Source organism: Anolis sagrei, chromosome 4 (genome assembly GCF_037176765.1).
Source record: "Anolis sagrei isolate rAnoSag1 chromosome 4, rAnoSag1.mat, whole genome shotgun sequence".
In the NCBI taxonomy this organism is placed as follows: domain Eukaryota; kingdom Metazoa; phylum Chordata; class Lepidosauria; order Squamata; family Dactyloidae; genus Anolis; species Anolis sagrei.
In genome coordinates, this window is record NC_090024.1 from 132474603 (window position 1) to 132492876 (window position 18274).

Below are 18274 nucleotides of genomic sequence, written 5' to 3' on the forward strand. Positions count from 1 at the left end.
GTTGCTGTTAAACACTTTATTCTGTCAAAACCTGCCTGAATAAAAAAGGCTTAGCCTGGCGCCATTCTGGCAGGGGCCATTCTGGCATCTTTAGGCAGAGCTCCAGAGCCTAAGGGCAGCCACCAAGAAGGCCCTCCTCTTGCATCCGCACCAACTGAGCTTGTGGTTGCAGCACATTTCAAGATACTTTTAGGTGGTGGTGGTGGTGGGGTATCTAGCTCTACTTTAATGACAGTGAATGAGATAACCCTGTCAATTCTTATGGACAAGTTTTATTCAAATTGTGATACCATTGGTTCATTCACATGGCCTCTCTTGATAATTTTGGGCAGTAGTTTGTAGCAATTCTGCTTCTATCTCAATGTATGGTGCTAAGTGTTGTGGCTAAAGGGTTACTATTTGGGCCAGTAATTTTTTATGCTATAGATTCCATCTGATCTTAGAATCACAGAATCAAAGAGTTGGAAGGGACCTCATGGGCCATCCAGTCCAACCCCCTGCCAAGAAGCAGGAATATTGCATTCAAATCACCCCTGACAGATGGCCATACAGCCTGTTTAAAAGCTTCCAAAGAAGCTTTTCTACGAAATGACTGGTAACCTCAAAGTTGTACTACTTCAATGGGCTAGTGTGAGGTGTAGAAGATAAAGTGTAAATTCATTATTAGCACATCTTGAGCACTTGGCAGTATTTGGGAACGGGCACACACATCCCTCCCCCCAGCATTATTTACTTAGCGAACTTATACCCTACTTTTCAGCCATAAAGACACTCAGAACAGCTAAGAAAAGGTTAATTTGCCCCCAGGCTTACAATCTACAAAGATAAATAAAATGTAATACATAAGACATGATGTATCTGCGTTTGGCTGGTTTCCTCCCACCTAATGGTCGGTATGTGTGTATCTGTGCCTCTTAGCCTCTTTGATGCTGTTTAGATTTTATTGTGTTATTTTAATCACTTTTTGTTAACCCCATAAGTTATGTTTTGCTTCAAAATATTGCTCCAGATAACTAACTAGTTATCCATAGTGTGGGTGCAAGCTACTGTCCACTTGCTATTACCCAGATGTCATTCTGCCCCCACCTTCAATATTTTTGCAGCATCAAGCAGTGGCAAGATCTCTTGGTTTATTGACGTTCCAGCATCATGCTGTACAGTGACATGTTTGGATACACCAAAACAAGTGTTATTCAATACAACAGACACAACTGTTCCTCTTGTCAAGGTATTTGTCACACAATTAGATGCAGTAAAATCCAGGGAACAGATTCCAGTCAAATATACCAAGGCAGTTTTGCAGATCCCCCCTCCCACACAAACACACAAAATACACATCCAAGTTGCTGTATACTTTTTTCTTTCCAATGCCCACGCAAACACTGCAGCAACCTAACAGAACCCTTTGCTACACATGGCTACACAGCAACTGTGATCTTGCCAATTTCTCTTTCCTCAAGATGCAACTAGAACTGCTTTCATTGTTCAAACTAACAAAAATCCACTATTACTCATGCAGAATTAAGTTAGTTTTTCATTTAATAAACATGACATAATAAACTTAACATACCTTTTAGTAGTCATTTTTTGTTGAGAAAAATGTTTAGTACTGTATTTTCACACACACACACACACACACACAAACTGAAAATAGGTGCGGTAACATTAGTTCTGGGGAATGTTCTCCAAACTGCATATGCTTAAACCTGTTATCGGGACCAGAATGGGAGCAGGAAAATCAGTTCCTTCCTCAGAAGGAAAAATTCTTCAACAAAAATCACCAATTAGTGACAAGCATAACTACTACTCAAAGAATAGTTGTTATAGATTTTTTTAAAAGCTATCAATTCCCCAGTTCTGCCACATCTTTGTGTCTAACAGTAATAATGCTTTTTGTTAGTAGCTATATGCAAGAAAGGACTTGGGGAAAATGAAACTTCATTCCCCTATCCATGAATAAACTTATGAGCTTTTTAGCATCAGATGAGAGAGCAAAAGTAGACCTTTCGACTACAGTAGGACCCAGATGGGAGCAAGTAGCAAGTCTGTCAAACCAGCTGGACAATTATTAGTAATCAGCTTTCTCTTCTCAATAAACTGATGCCAAATAGTTATGACTACATGAGGCTGATACCAGAGGCTAGGCAGAAAGAGCTTGCCCCTCTGATAGTCATGAAACTGGAAAACTCAACAGTGATTTTCAACCTGTGGGTCCCCAGAAATCCCAACAACTGGCAAAATGGCTGGGATTTCTGGGAGGTGTAGGTCAAAACACCTGGGGACCCTCAGATTGACAACCACTGCTCTACAAGGAGGCAAAAGAACCAACTCTCCTATTGCCCCACATATGCAGAAGCCACACACGAGTCCTTTCTTCTTGGACAGGAGAGGTGTTTTTCTGTCCTACGCTCTGGTCTTTCTTTAGCTCAGTGGTTCTCAAGCTTCCTAATGCCGTGACCCCTAAATACAGTCCCTCTTGTTGTGGTGACCCCCAAACATAAAATTATTTTTGTTGCTACTTCATAACACTAATTTTGCTACTGTTATGAATCGAAATGTAAATATCTGATATGCAGGATGTATTTTCATTCACTGGACCAATTTAGCACAATACCCAATATGCCCAAATTTGAATACTGGTGGGGTTGGAGGGGGGTTGATTTTGTCATTTGGGAGTTGTAATTGCTGGGATTTATAGTTCCCCTACAATCAAAGAGCATTCTAATCCCCACCAACAATAGCATTGAGCCAAACTTCCCACACAGAACCCCTATGATCAACAGATAATACTGTATTTTCTGGTGTCTTTGGCAACCCCTCTGACACCCCCCCCCCACGACCCCCAGGTTGAGAAAGTATTCAATATATCTAAGTAAGGTTCCTTTTAAACATACATTTATTCAAGGCATCTCTGTATTTTAAATGCCTCAGATTTTAACACTGATATAAAAGGACAAGCAGCGACAACTATTATGTTGGCCCTTGCACAATGCCTAGAGCAGTAGTTCCCAACCTGGGAGTTGTATTGTACTACAACTCCCAGAAATCCCAGCCAGTTTACCAGCTGTTAGGATTTCTGGGAGTTGAAGGCCAAAACATCTGGGGATCCACTGCCCTAGATTTTAGTGAGTAAGGGCAAACTGCAAAGTGGTACCTCACCCCAGGTAGCTCAGAGGACTAAAATTAAGCAGGAAAAGGTGTCACTAGCACAGACAAAGGTGTCTTCACGCCAGTAAAGGAAGAGGGCAAATGGATGAGATATAGTCAGCTTAGTCATTCATCACAGTTTCTTCTCCATTCACAGAAAACAAACCTCTCTGCCCTTGTAAGACTGTTTTGCAGCTGAAGGGATCAGTTTGAGTGAGACAAAATTCAGTAGTTCCAGCCAATGCAAAAACATGCAATCAACTCGTTCAAAACCCCAAACTTAAGAAGGGCTGCTTGGGATTTCAAATGATTAGACAGCAAGGAATACAATGTGATTCTGTAAGATGGCAACACTCTATTTACACCAACTCAGAACCTGATAAAAAAAAACTCTGTTCAAGAAAAAATCAGCAACTACTACATGCAACAGCTCATAGGCGAATTTCCTCTCCCAACTCAGGCATCTTATCTCAAAACAAGACTTCTTCATTTGACAAGGATAGAAAGAAAAGAGGCAGGGACAGAAGGGAGGAAAAACACTGAAGAACCCCTATAGTCCCAGGCCAAAAGAGCAGAGATCAAGGTTTCCCATTTAAGGTTTTACAATTCCTGGAAATATGGATCTCGTTTCTTCCTGTAGGATTCAAGTACTGAATAATATATTTAACACTTCTTATAGGCATTGAATGTTTGCCAATTTGTTACTTTCGTTGAAAACTGCCCTGAGTCCCATTGGGGAGATAGGGCAGGTTATAAATAAAGTATCATTGAAATGAAAGAGGGTGATCCTTCATCTTGAGTGGAGCCACAGAGTTTATAAGCATAAACTCTGGAAGTAAAAATCCTGGAAAAGGAGGAGAGCACAGCATTTCTCCTTAAATGATTCCTTCCATGAATACAGCTATCAAAGGCCATAGCAGCTGTACATATAAACTTTAAGGTGAGAGACAGTGCTGTTCAATGACCGAAATAAATGATTTGATTTGATTATCATGCTCTTCCTCCATTTCCCAGAGGCTTTTGGCTGAAATAGACTGACTTTTGGTCTGTATCAGCACGCAAGATACACATTCCCAGAGTCAGCATTTTCAGCACTTTGCACTCCTGTTACTTCCTTCTGGGCAAGTTGGTCTGTATATGCTTGCAGATTATAATTTATGTCCTAAGGAGATGGAAACATTCCTCACATCAACAAAAAAGTATGATCTTCACACATAATCCCAATAGTACTATTGCTACTTCTGATTGCTGCACTTCCAATTTGCAGAATTAATGTCCATACAACCACACAGCAGGCACATACAGCATACAGTGAAGCACTACCTCGCACTGACATTGCGCTGAGTGCACTTGCCATGGGCTTGCAGTAGTAGGTACTATAAGATAAGAGCAGCCCTTTTTAGGAGTCTGTCTTGTCCTGAATCCTGCATCCCATCACAGTCAGAACAATGTGTGAAGCCAATGTTCCACAGCAGTTATTTAGTGTCATATAATCTCTCAGCTAGGAGATGCTACATTGCTATCACAGCTAGTAGTTACTCTCACGACATGATCTTCAACAAAGGTCCCTCTGCTCAACCCCCTGGGATTACAAAGTAATTATAATTTAACTATTGGAAGCAGGTGGGTCTTCACAACAGACTCAGTCACTTCTTCATTGACAGCAACCTAGCAACCTCTTTCTGGCCAGAGGGGGGATTACAAGTGGGTACCCAAGAGCAACCTACAATGAGAGAAACCAAAAAAACTCCTCTTTCCTTAATATTATCCAGGAAAAGCTGTTTTTCCAGTCAGCATTGGACAAGAAACAATCCACCTAAACTGTTGGAACTATCAATTGTGTGCTATGGACAGGTGCAAGCTGCATAGCAAAAATAGTCACCAAGAAAGAATGTTCTCAATCAGTCCTAAAAACCGAGATACAGCTGGTGTCATATAGAGCTTTTGCCCCTGACAAAGGAGTCTGGAGGCTAGTTTCCTGTTTGAAATGTGTGAGGAAAAAGCAGCAGTCTCTGTATCTCCTCAATGATCAGGAAAAACCCGACTCAAATGGGCTTGTAGAGCAGGGTAGTCACATATTTCTTCTTGTAGCGATGGGTGGCACTTAGTACCATAACACCATCCTGGGGAAAGAAATAGAAACATTAGTGCAATTGCAGAAGAGGAGAATTCCTGTTTTGCAAAGGAATGTTCTCAGAAGATGCTATCAGTCAAGAAAGAGATTAAACCAGTGGTCCTCAACCTGTAAGTCCCCAGATGTTTTGGTATCTGTAAAGATTTCACCAATTTGTAAAGAAGCTACCAGTTTGTAACGGCTTTGTAAAGATTTATTAAATTGATAGTGTAGCTAATAGCTAGTAACATTGATTTGGTCTTTCTTCAATGTGACCTAACTTGGAAAGGATTTGTAAAAGAGACCGGGCTTTATAAGAAACTGTAACAAGTTTATTGAAAAGTAGCAGAAGCTTGATGGTTTCAATGTTTCTTGACTCTTAGAGGCACATATCTTCAGAGGTTACATTTATAACATTCCTTAAAACAACTCTGGAAAGGACTCGTCCTTCTACTAAACAGGTTTCAAACTATTTTTCTTCAAACTGTGTTTCTTTCTTTAATAGATTATTTTGGATACAAGCTTATTCTTCCTTTGTGATATTTCTGTTGTATTAAAGATTCTAACAGGGTCTCGCACCCCTTCTACTCATACACTAACTACTAATATAAATAAGTCAACTCGACTTATCTAAACTACCTAGGCTAAAAGCCAAAACTTTCCTGATTCTCACTACAGTAGAATCAGCCTTTCCTTGTAGTTTTTAAACTACAGATTACCTTCCTGGTTCTCACTACAGTAGAACCAGCCTCTTCTGCAGTTCACAGACCACAGACTGACAATTTTTAAAATGGCAGCCCTGCTCAAAGTGAGCTGAGCTGGCTACCATTCCCCCCAGTTATGCAACTTTAAATACTTACCCTTTCAAATGCCTATCTATAACTATACATAACAGTAGATTAAAATTCACACTTCACCACAGTATCCAACTCCCAGAAACCCTAACAGCTGGTATACTGCCTGGGATTTCTGAGAGTTGTAGGCCAAAGCACCTGGGGACCCACAGGTTGAGAAACACTGGGTTAAACAGATTCTGCCTCCTCCTTTCCCTCCATCCTAAAGTTTTCCAGGATAACTTACAAAGATACTGATAGATTCTAAGTGGAAACAGAGGACAAAAGTAAGACAGAGAAAAACAAGACATGCTACTGCCTTGTGTCCATGCTATAAAGGTGAAGAATGGCCCACAAGAAAAAGTTGATTACAGAAATTAGGAGCCAAGAGTATCTTCCCATTACACCTGCTATCCTGAAATGCTACCTCTTCTGCACCTCCCTCCTACATGAGATTTTCTCAAGACATAGAAAACAAAGCCTAGAATTAGCAAGCTGGTGGATAGTATGGCAAGAACAGGAGAGAAGGAGAAAGGGGGACCAGTTAGCTTCTAGTTTCAAAGAAGAGTAAGACAGAGGGGTCATTCTTCATTCTGCAAGTAAACAGAGGCTACTAAGCCTTACCTTAATGGAGAGTGCATACAGATGGTTCAGCATCACATGATTTGGCTCAGGCAAGAGGGCTGGGTCACACTATAGGAAACATAAGAAACATCACTTTTCATCTATTAGGCTATTTCCAATTTTCTCACTGAATGCGTGCACACAAGCTGATGGGGAAGACTACCGTATATACTCGAGGATAAGCCGATCTGAATATAAGCCGAGGCACCTAATTTTACCCCAAAAACCGGGAAAACTTATTGACTTGAATATAAGCCAAGGGTGGGAAATGCAACTGCTACTGGTAAATTTCAAAATAAAAATAGATACCAAGAAAATTACATTAACTGAGGCATCAGTAGGTTAAATGTTTTTGAATATTTACCGTATTTCAAAGAAAAACAGTAAACTAGCTCTGTAAATGGAAAAGTAGGGTCAACAAAACCAATATGGTATCAACAATAATTTTATAATGATAACACCTTCATTTGTACCCCGCCCTATCGCCCCATGGGGACTCAGGCTGGCTTCCAATACAGTAACAGGCAAACATTAAATGCCTATATAAACAATGCAGCACTGGATATATATCTATAATTATATACACTAATTTCACATATGCATTTCCCCCAAAATGTTTGCAAATCCTCTCTCTCTCTCTCTTTCTCTATGTGCATTTCCCCTGCAATATTTGCAAGCCCTATGTATCTATGTTTATATCTATCTAGGCATGTCCATATATATTTGTGTGGGCATTTCCCCCTGTAATATTTGCAAGCCCTATATAACCATATTTATAACTATTGATCTAGGTATCTTTCTATATATTGATATTTATATCTATATAGGATTTCCAAAGACTTGCAAACATGTGAGGGTAAAATGCATATATAAAATATTATACACACACACATATATATACAAGTACCTCTATATATTTATCAACATCTATATCTATATAGGATTTACATAGACTTGCAAGGGTAAAATTCATATATAAAAATAATGTATAAATATAGATACAGATATACAGGTACACAGAAATCTCTAGATATCTATACGTATTTAGGATTTGCAAAGACCTGCAAACATAGGAGGGGGGAATTCATATATAAAATTACTGTATATTGATAGATAGACAGACAGACATATAGAGATATATAGATACATAGGGATTGCGAAGGCTTGCAGGGGGAAGGGAACAAAGATGCACATATAAAGTTAATACATTTATATACACAAAAAGACAGGAAATTGGCTAGGTTTGAAAGAGCTATACAAACAAGGAAGACATGAAATATATCTCCTTTCCCTCCTTCCCTTCCTTTTGACTGGAAAATAAAACACACTGTTAAGGGAGAGCACTTTGGAACACTTAATACTCAAGGACCATGTGGACTGATACTCACTGAAATGTTAGTATCTTTGTTAAGGATGACCTGGAGGAGATGAGGAGGAAGAATCGGTGGGGATTTGAAACGTTCCTCAGGCCTATAAACGTACATTTCTTGGCTGTATGTTCCAGGAGGAGAGCCTGAAAGGTCTATTAAAAATTGAGAAAGTATAAGAAAGGAAGCCACAGAACACCAGCATTTTGAATGTTTACACTAAAGTAATGTAACGTAAAGTCACCTCGACAAGAAGTCTCTGAACTTTCCAGGGAGTCCACCTTTAAAGCATCAAACACTTCAAAGTCAGACTTCTTGACATGAATCAGATTGTTAATTGTCCCCAGCTGACTAGTCACCACTGGCTGAAAAATAAGACATCAAAACACATGATGCATCTGCATGACATGCCTCCACTTCCTGAAATACATGCAATACACTGCAATGACACTGTCCTCATGAAGCAAGACAAAGGTGAACAACGGTGATCCTATTGTGACTTCATACGGTTGAATACTCAGTATATGCTGATTGATCCTTCTACCTTGATTCTGCTCACAGCTTAGTTTCAGGTTTTTTGGGTTTTTTTTTACAACTTTCCTACATGAATGCCAGCTAAGTAAAGGTAAATGTTTCCCCTCTGTTGTGTCCGACTCTGTGGGGTGTGCTCATCTCCATTTCTAAGATGAAGAGTTAGTGATGTCCATAGACAACTCCAAGGTCATGAAGTGCCATTACCTTCCCGCAGAAGGTATTGATTTACTCATATTTGCATGTTTTTGAACTGCTAGGTTGGCAGAAGCTGGGCCTAACAGCAAGAGCTCACCCCGTCCTCGGATTCAAACTGCCAACCTTTTAGTCAACAAGTTCAGCAGCTCAGCGGTTTAACCCACTGCACCACCAGGGGGGCCTGAATGCCTGCTACCCAGCCTCAAACTTATTTATTTCAGTTGTACACTCACTATAGGGGATAATCTTCATTCTCTACTTAAGTTCAACATCTGCAACATGATAATTAATTGGCACCAATACTGACTTCCAGATAAAATAGTCATAAATGTTCCTGGAGTAACACTGGTAAAATCTGAATATTCAAAATGTGACAAGTAGGAATGTTATCATACCCCCAATGTTCAGCTGATCACCCTCAAATTTACTGAAGGAAAACTGATTGGTACTAAGAACTATAAGAAATGCAAGACTCAAATTACAATCTCCAACATAAAAATGCTACATCTCATTCAATAACAAACTCCAATGGTGTATTTTTTTTTATTTAAAAAAAAGGGTAATTGTAAATCACAAAGGAATATATGAACTATGGGTGGAAATCAGAACCCGAATTTAGTAAAAACAAACAAACAAACAACATAAAATGGCAATTATTATATGGTCAAAGGAAATTATTATGCTAGTGACTCAGGAATTTGAGTCTTGGCTACTTCCAAAGGTTCCTACCTATTGCCCCTATAACAATTATGAAATTCTGGTTCAGAAGAAATGCAATAGTGATGCAAAATAATGTGTTGTTGAAGGCTTTCATGGCCAGAATCACATGGTTGCTGTGAGTTTTTCAGGCTGTCTGGCCATTTTCCAGAAGCATTCTCACCTGACATTTTGCCCACATCTATGACAGGCATCATCAGAGGTTGAGAGGCCTGTTGGCAAGTGAGGTTTATATATCTGTGTAATGTCCAGGGTGGAAGGAAAGAACTCTTGAGGCAAGTGTGAATGTTGCTAACACCTCCCAACAAAGGATCACCCTGAGGCAGCAACCAGCCAAACTTTGAAGCTACAAGGTCATTCAATGCTAATCAAAGTGGCCAATTGCAGCATTCACACTTGCTTCAAGCAGACAAGAGTTGTTTCTCCCACCCTGGACATTCCACAGATATATAAACCTCACTTGCCTAGTTCCCAACAGACCTCACACCTCTGAGGATGCCTGCCATAGATGCAGGCGAAACGTCAGGAGAGAATGCTTCTGGAACAAGGCCATACAGCCTGGAAAACTCAGAGCAACCCAGGCAAAATAAGCTTAGCAAAAGGTGCTGAAGGGTAGAAGGGAAAGTAAAGAAAAAGGCATATGGAGGAAAAGAATTACCTCAGACGGATCATGAACCCACTGGCCATCCACAAAGAATTTATACTGGTGTTCCCCTTCAGGAAGGTCCAGAATAGCAACAAAGTCATTGTGGCTAAAAGGAGAGGAAGAAATCCAGATTTAGAGACAGCACCCTAAAGCTTCATAAAGCCACCACTTGAATCTAAGTAAGAATTGGGGTCATCTTTACAGCCTGGCCAATGGCAAGAGGGAAAAAGCGAAAGAAAAAGAAACAACATAAACACATGGAATTGCAAATCAAATGCTATAAAGCTGCCTCAGTACACTTTTGTGTTGAGGTATATTCTATATGCAAATCTTAAGCATATTTTGTAGAAATAAGGGCTAGTTCACACAGAGAAATGTATGAGGAAAGAAAGCCTAATCACATGCTTGTGCTCGTCAAACAAATTATTGCTTCTGTCAACTTGTGTCTGTTATCTGCTGCCACAGTTATTTAACTAGATGGTTGGGGTTTTTTTTTCCAAATGTTTTTATTGAAATTTTATCATGTGAAATAAAGAAAATGAAAAAAAGAAATCCAAATATAGTATTTCCTTTACATTGAAAGTGGGAGAACATTTGCTTGTATAAAAAGTAGAGAAAAGAGAGAAAAGAAAAAAGAAGAAAAAAAGAAGAAAAAAATGAAAAATTTGAAAAACTTGAAACTCTAAAAACTATAAAAAAAAGAAAAATAGACATTTGTTGACTTTCGATGATTTTGACGGTTTAATCTGTGATAGAAAATCCATGAATATGGAAGGCTGACTATAAATTCTGTATTTAATTGATATATACAATGAGCAATGAGAGCAGATGTAGCTCGTTTTAGTGTAATTGCTCTATATAAGATGGGAGAAGAAACAACCCATCTTTCCAAATATACACTCACAGAGTTTCAGGCAAGTTAAAATCACATATAATTTTTCTTACCTTTTAATTAAAGGTATTTTTGCACTCCAGTTGTTGAAGGATCCCGAGATGAAGACTTCCTTGCCTCCATCAGTCCAACGAATGACAGTGGGCCGAGCCTGTTGATATGGCTTTACTGACTCATCCAAGTCATGATGCCATGACACAAATTCCTTTTCTCCAGGAAGCTGAAGTAGGAAAAAGATAGTTACATTTTCTACTAGATTTCCAGTAGACAAGAATGACACTAAAAAGAAAACATAAACTAATATCTTAGATGCAAAGATGACATAATCAGATTCATGAGAAATATTCCTTTTTTCCAGCCTGTTAAAGAAAGCAGAATTATTCTTTCCATATAATGGCAAAGCATACTCAGGTTTCACAGCTGTGAGGGTACAATGTCTTTTGCCTTCTCTTTTTCCTCGGCATGTGTCCCCTGGTCATGTTTAGAATTAAGCAAAGTAAGATTGGTTTCTTGTTGTATCCAAACTATCCTGTAAACCAGGGGTCCTCAAACTACGGTCCGGGGGCCAAATACGGCCCTCCAAGGTCATTTACCCGGTCCTCGCTCAGGGTCAACCTAAGTCTGAAACGACTTGAAAGCACACAACAACAACAACAACAACAATCCTATCTCATCAGCCAAAAGCAGGCCCACACTTTCCATTGAAATACTAAGAAGTTTATATTTGTTAAAATTGTTCTTCATTTTAATTATTGTATTGTTCTAAAGTGTTTTTTGCACTACAAATAAGATATGTGCACTGTGCATAGGAATTCATTCATATTTTTTTCCAAATTATAATCCGGCCCTCCAACAGTTTGAGGAACTATGACCTGGCCCTGTTTAAAAAGTTTGTGGACCCCTGCTGTAAACAAACCATGGTATGATAACTACCTGCAAGCTTTCTTGATTTACAAACCTTTCACTCAATTGAATTACAGCTTGTTATTTCATCTGAAATTGTCACTGGCTTGTTTCCCTAGCTGCCTGCCTACTCTTAAACTAGAGGTAACTTATGTTTTAATGTCTGTATATTTGTATATTTTAAATTATGTACAAATAATTTTATTTTAAACCACTTTTGAGTTCCCTTCGGTAGAGATAAAGCAGGGTATAAATAAATATAATTCAATATAATAATAACAATAAATGGGGAATGCAAATTTGGGGATCGAGTTGTCTGATATCAATGCCTGATTAATGCAATTATTTAGGGCCAGGCATGCCATACAAATGCAGATTATGGATGAGAAAGTCACATGAAAGCAACCTAATGTTCTAATGTTTAAAATGAGTATTTATTATTATTATTATTATTATTATTATTATTATTATTATTATTTTGCTGCTAGGTCCCACTTGATCCCACTTAAGAGTTACTGGCCTTTCTGGAATAATTCTAATAGGTTTTTTAGGCATTGCAAACAAAGTGGGGTCTAGAAATGTGTAGCAGAGACACAGGGAACATTATTTTATGCAACAGCTTGGTAAGCCTCCAATAACAGTCAAAAACCCTTTTTTCAGTTAAGTGTCGATTACACCCACACATATCAAAAATATTTTGCAGGTACTGCTGTTTTTATTGCTATTTTGGGAAAGTCAAAAGGCATGACCAAGCAGAGTCTCTCTCAGAGGGTCAGAGTTGCTATGAAATAACCATGCTTGTACCTTGGACTCATGTGTGCTGAAAACATTAGGATCATCAGTGCTTCCAACCATGATCTTGTTTGAATGATCCTTAGCATGTTGGCTGCTGCTACTTCCATCAGAACGATGAGACTTGGAGCTGTGGCGTTCCCCAGACACCCTCTCACTAGTGGTGTTCCCCATGGCAGAGGCACTGCATAAAGATGACAAAGAAAATTAGTGAGCACACAATTCTCCAGTCTGTAATTCGAATAATCTATTCACGGTGAGCCAACAAGTAGTACTGCTTCTTCATTTAGATGAATGATCTCCAAAGCTAGGTCTCCAGACATGACTGGAATTGACCTCCCAAGAGCCCTATCAGCATGGCAAATGGTCAGGATTCACAAAAATATAAGCCAAGAAGTTTAAACAGCCACCTCCGTAATCCCTAAAATCTGGTTGATACGACTTCCGCTTCCAAGTACAGTTGCATATTATTCATCAAGCTGTAGTGACATTATTCTTCTACAGTGGGTCTGCATAACAATTTTAGGCAGCTGAAATCAAAACTGTTTTCTGTCACCCTGAAAGGTCCCAGATAGCTATGTCACACACACACTGAGAAGGAAACATACACCGCAGAAGCTCAGAGTGAAGGCAGCAGCTGTTCAGGAGCCTTTGACAATGAAAGCCAGGAAAAGTCCCAATTCCAAGCAAAACTGCACGGGTTGGGTGAAATTGCTCAGGCAAACCTTTGCAAATGACATATCTGTAAAATTGGATGGTTAATACATCACACAAACAGGAACTCAAACTGATTAAGTGATTAAGTGATCAAAGTGATTAACCACTTTGCTTGAAAACCAGATTATTAGATTTTTATTATGATTATTATTATTATGATTATTATTATTATTATTATTAAGATTTTTTTATGTGCCCTGATATTCCAGATAAGGATGTTGCTAACGATATCAATCAAAAGGCAGTATGTAGTTAGTCTGTCTTTTCCTTCTGAATTGAAGTCAGAAGAGGCTAGATTTACATGTAGAAAATGATGTCATCTTGAACATAAATAATCCTTCAAATGTTTTGAATGAGGCCGACTGACTGGATCAACTCATGTTACTTTAATCTTTTAACTTTTCGCCTGATGGCAATAAACAATGCTAGCACTTACTTAACTATTGGTAAACGGGACCAAACACTAGACCAAACAAATTATGAATCTAATATGTGCAAATGCAATTTGTTCTGAAGATTTTATTTCCATTACCACAAGAAAAATTAATTTGTTTCTGATTTTTTTCCTGTCTTCCTAGTAGTTTACAAAGTAGTTTATAAAGAGCAGTAAATATGCAAAGGACAAGAACGAAAAAAGCAATACTATTAATATCCTAAAAAGTACTATAATTAATCCAATAAGTATCAAGATAATAAAAGACTACATAATTTGTTTGGCATTCAAAACAGTAAATAAAGAATGCCACTCAGAAACAGGGGAATGCCAGACAGCAAACAATCAAGCACCAGTTAACACCTCCCAAACAAAGGATGCCTCCAGGCAACAACAGCCAGGCTTTTCAGCTGGAGACTACTCAATTGCTAATCAAGTTGGCCAGTTGCAAGATTGACACTTGCCTCAAACAGAGAGTTCTTTCTCCCACCCTGGGCATTCACAGAATCATAGAGCTGGAAGAGACCATATGTGTCATCTAGTCCAACCCCCACCTTCCAGGAAAGCATAATCAGTATCCCATACAGCCTGTTTAAAAATGTCCAAGGAAGGAGCCTCTGCCACACTCTGAAGCAGAGAATTCCACTGCTGAACAGCTCGTAAAATCAGGAAGTTCTTCCTAATGTCTAAGTGGAATCTCCTTTCCTATAATCTGAACCCATTGCTCCAAGTCCTAGTTTCAAGGGCAGCAGAAAACAAACCTGCTCTCGCTTTTCATTATGACATTCTTTCACATATTTATACATGGCCATCATGTCTCCTCTCAGCATTCTCTTCTTCAGGCTAAACATGCCCAGCTCTTTAAACCGCTCCTCACAGATACTTACAATCTCAAGAACTTTGATCATTTTAGAGGCCCTCCTCTGGACACCTTCCAGCTTGTCAATATTGCTTTTGAAGTGGCCATGGTGGAACTGACCATGGTGATACACACCTTAGTCACATCCATTTTAGATTACTGTATCGCACTCTAGGTAGGTCTGTGCTAGAGGGGCGTTCAGAAACTTCAACTGGTGCAAAGGTCAGCTGCCAGATTGCTCACAGGAGCAGAGTATAGGGAAAGAACTACCCCTCTCCTAAAACAACTACACTGGCTGCCAGTTTGTTTGTGGACGCAATTCAAGGTGCTGGCTTTAATCTATAAAGCCCTAAACAGTTGGGGCCCAGCGTACTTATTGGACTGCATCTCCTCCTATGAGCCCATATGAGCCCTAAGGTAATCAGGAGAGGCCCTATTCTCGGTCCCACCATCATCTCAAGCACGGCTGGTGAGAATAAGAGAGAGCCTTTTCAATGGTGGCCCCGCAGTTCTGGAACTCCCTCCCAAAAATGGTTAGTACAGCCCCCTCACTGCTGTTATTTCGGAAGCAAGTTGGGGAGACCAGTTATTTCTACTGGTCTCCCCAACGAAGACCAGTAGATTGACAGGCATTCTGATGTGCAATATGTCAACTATATAGTAGACCGTCAGTAACTGGTTTGTTTCATGGCATAAATTAATAGGACATTACATGGGTTTAACTGGTATGTTTTTAATTTATGTTGCTATGCTAGTTTTATGCTAGCTGTCATAGGTAATGGGAGTTTAATGTTTTAATGTCTTAAATTGTTAATTTCTCATTAGTTGGAGTTCATGTTTGTATTTTTTGTTTGTAATTGTCTTGATTTTACATGCTTTATGCCTCTTTGAGTACCATCGCAGGAGAAAAGCGGGATAGAAATAAATATAATAATAATAACAACAACAACAACAGCAACAGCAACAACAATAGTGGTGCCCAGAATTGGAGACAGTATTCCAACTGAGGTCTAACCAAAGCAGAATACAAAGGCATCATGACTTTCCTCAATCTAGACACTAGATTCCTTTTGATGTAGCCCAAAATCCCATTGGCTTTGTTGGTTCATGTTCAACTTGTTGTCCACGAAGACTCCAAGATCTGTCTCACATGGACTGTTCTTGAACTAAGCGTCACACATCCTGTAGCTTTGCATTTCATGTTTTTCATCAGGTGCTCTGCTATGGCTGACTTCTCTGGATGAAGTAGTCTGCAGTGCCTTTCATGTTCCTTGATTCGTGTTTGGGCAATGCTGTGTTTGGTGGTCCCTATGTAGACTTGTCCACAGCTACATGGTACACGGTAGACTCCTGCAGAAGTGAGAGGATCCCTCTTGTCCTTTACTGAACGTAGCATTTGTTGGATTTTTTGGTGGGTCTGTAGATAGTTTGTATGTTGTGTTTCCTCATAAATCCACCTGATGAACCAACCTGGACACAGCATTTTATTTGAGAACACAGAAATGCTGGACCACTCTCACAACCACCACGTCAGGCTACACAGAGAAGCCATTGAAATACATAAGCATGTGGACAATTTCAACAGAAAGGAGGAAACCATGAAAATGAACAAAATCTGGCTACCAGTATTAAAACTCTAAAATTACAACAGCACAACAACAGAGAGGAAACAAACAAGGACATCTAATTACTTCTCAACAAAGTTTGCTCTAGGCACTGTCAGGCCATCAAATGCTAATCAAGGTGGTCAGTTGAAACATTCACACCTAGCTCCAGCAGACAAGAGTCCTTTGTCCCACCCTGGTCATTCCACAGATATATAAACCCTTTTTCCTAGTTCCAACAGACCTCACTACCTCTGAGGATGCTTGCCATAGATGCAGGCGAAACGTCAGGAGAGAATGCCTCTAGACCATGGCCATATACCCCGAAAAAACCTACAACAACCCAGTGATTCCGGCCATGAAAGCCTTCGACAATACATTAATAAAGATGTTGAACAGAGCTGGGCGCATCTCTGAGAGATAGAATCATATAGTTGGAAGAGACCTCATGGGCCAGCCAGTCCAACCCCCTGCCAAGAAGCAGGAAAAATGCATTCAAAGCACCCCCGACAGATGGCCATCCAGCCTCTGTTTCAAAACTTCCAAAGAAGGAGCCTTTACCACACTCTGGGGCAGAGAGTTCCACTGCTGAACGGCTCTCACAGTCAGGAAGTATAGACATTCCACTTGCCTCACCATCAACAGAACATCTGAGGATGCCTGCCACAGATGCAGGCGAAACGTCAGGAGAGAATGCTACAGGAACATGGCCATACAACCCGAAAAAGCTCACAGCAACCCAGTGTTTTCGACCATAAAAGCCTTCGACAACACAATTAGAGCCTTGTTTGAATGTCCTCAGGCCGGGGGGGGGGGGGTTGAGCCTTGTCCCAAAAGCCGCCATGGCAGCCCTGCCTTGCCCTTCCTTCCCCTCCCGGAGCAACTTCGGGCCCTTCCCGAAGAAGTCTGAGGAGGAGCTCTGCACTCACCCTCAGGGCGGCCTCCTCCTCCTCCTCCTCCTCCTCTTCGGGCAAGATGGCAGTGGAGAAAAAAGAACTGCGCATGCGCATGACGCTGCTCGGCTTGCCTCTCCTGCCCCGAAAACAGAGCGAGCGAGAGCGGGAAGCGGAAAAGGGAAAATATGTTCCGCTTCCGGTGTTGAGGCCTTCTCTGGGAATGGGAATGGCGGACGTGTAACAGTCTAGGAGTCGGCAGTCAATGAAGTAAATAGTTATACCTTATGTGAGCCTTATCACGGCCTCAGGGAGAGAAGGATAGGAATCGGGACGCCTCCCCCTCACTCCCTCCCTCTCCAGTTCTACCGCCTGATTTGTGTCCATTCCCTTCCTGCATATAGAGCAGGCCTTCTCCTGCAGTGTGGGTCTCCAACTCCCAGAAGCCCTCGCCAGCTTCTTCAATGGTTAGGAATTCTGGGAGTTGGAGGCCCAAATAGCTAGTTGGAGGAGGCCTAGGATGGAAGTGTTTGTCCAATGCAAACTGCAGAGGGACATTGCTGGCACAGGATATTTTGAAAAACCAAAATCTCCATAACCTTTTGGGAAACAAATGGCATTCACAACCATTTGAAAATCATAATCTTTCGTACAAGTATGCTCTTCCAAAGAGCCAAAAACCCGTTTGAGTAAAATTTTGTCTTCGGTGGTATATATCCACATACCCAAAACTGTTGTAACAGTCTTGGACAGCAATGGTTCCCAAAGTGACCCATTTAAGTGACTCAAAACGATCTTGACAGACTAGAGAGATGGGCCAAAACTAACAAAATGAAGTTCAACAGTGAAAAATGCAAGATACTGCACTTTGGCAGGAAAAACAAAATGCAAAGATATAGAATGGGGGACAATGCCTGGCTCAAGAGCAGTATGTGTGAAAAAGATCTTGGAGTCCCCGTGGACAACAAGTTAAACATGAGCCAACAATGTGATGTGGCGGCAAAA

At 40.2% G+C, this 18274-nt stretch overlaps 1 protein-coding gene across 2 annotated transcripts; it reads right to left on the minus strand.

Annotated features, from left to right (window-relative positions):
• Positions 1-1110: 1110 nt before the first annotated feature.
• PRKAB2 (protein kinase AMP-activated non-catalytic subunit beta 2) lies at positions 1111-17415 on the minus strand. 2 transcript variants are annotated; one of them, XM_060774316.2, is made up of 8 exons: positions 17306-17415; positions 12776-12947; positions 11122-11288; positions 10189-10282; positions 8329-8449; positions 8106-8239; positions 6718-6786; positions 1111-5270 (listed from the first exon to the last, which is right to left on the minus strand). In XM_060774316.2, exons 2-8 carry the CDS (start codon positions 12935-12937, stop codon positions 5193-5195), a joined length of 825 nt encoding a protein of 274 aa, XP_060630299.1. In that variant the 5' UTR covers positions 12938-12947; positions 17306-17415; the 3' UTR covers positions 1111-5192. The 2 variants fall into 2 exon arrangements, with proteins under 2 accessions (XP_060630299.1, XP_067323793.1); XM_067467692.1 differs by lacking the exon at positions 17306-17415 and adding an exon at positions 17013-17137.
• Positions 17416-18274: the final 859 nt, after the last annotated feature.

Excerpts from the sequence above, each read along its gene's own strand:
- PRKAB2 (XM_060774316.2), bottom strand. The coding sequence starts at position 12,937 with ATGGGGAACACCACTAGTGAGAGGGTGTCTGGGGAACGCCACAGCTCC. Across the intron at positions 8,240-8,328 it reads TTCAGAGACTTCTTGTCGAG|ACCTTTCAGGCTCTCCTCCT; the intron begins GTGACTTTACGT and ends AATTTTTAATAG. Across the intron at positions 5,271-6,717 it reads TGTATGCACTCTCCATTAAG|GATGGTGTTATGGTACTAAG; the intron begins GTAAGGCTTAGT and ends TTCTTTCCCCAG.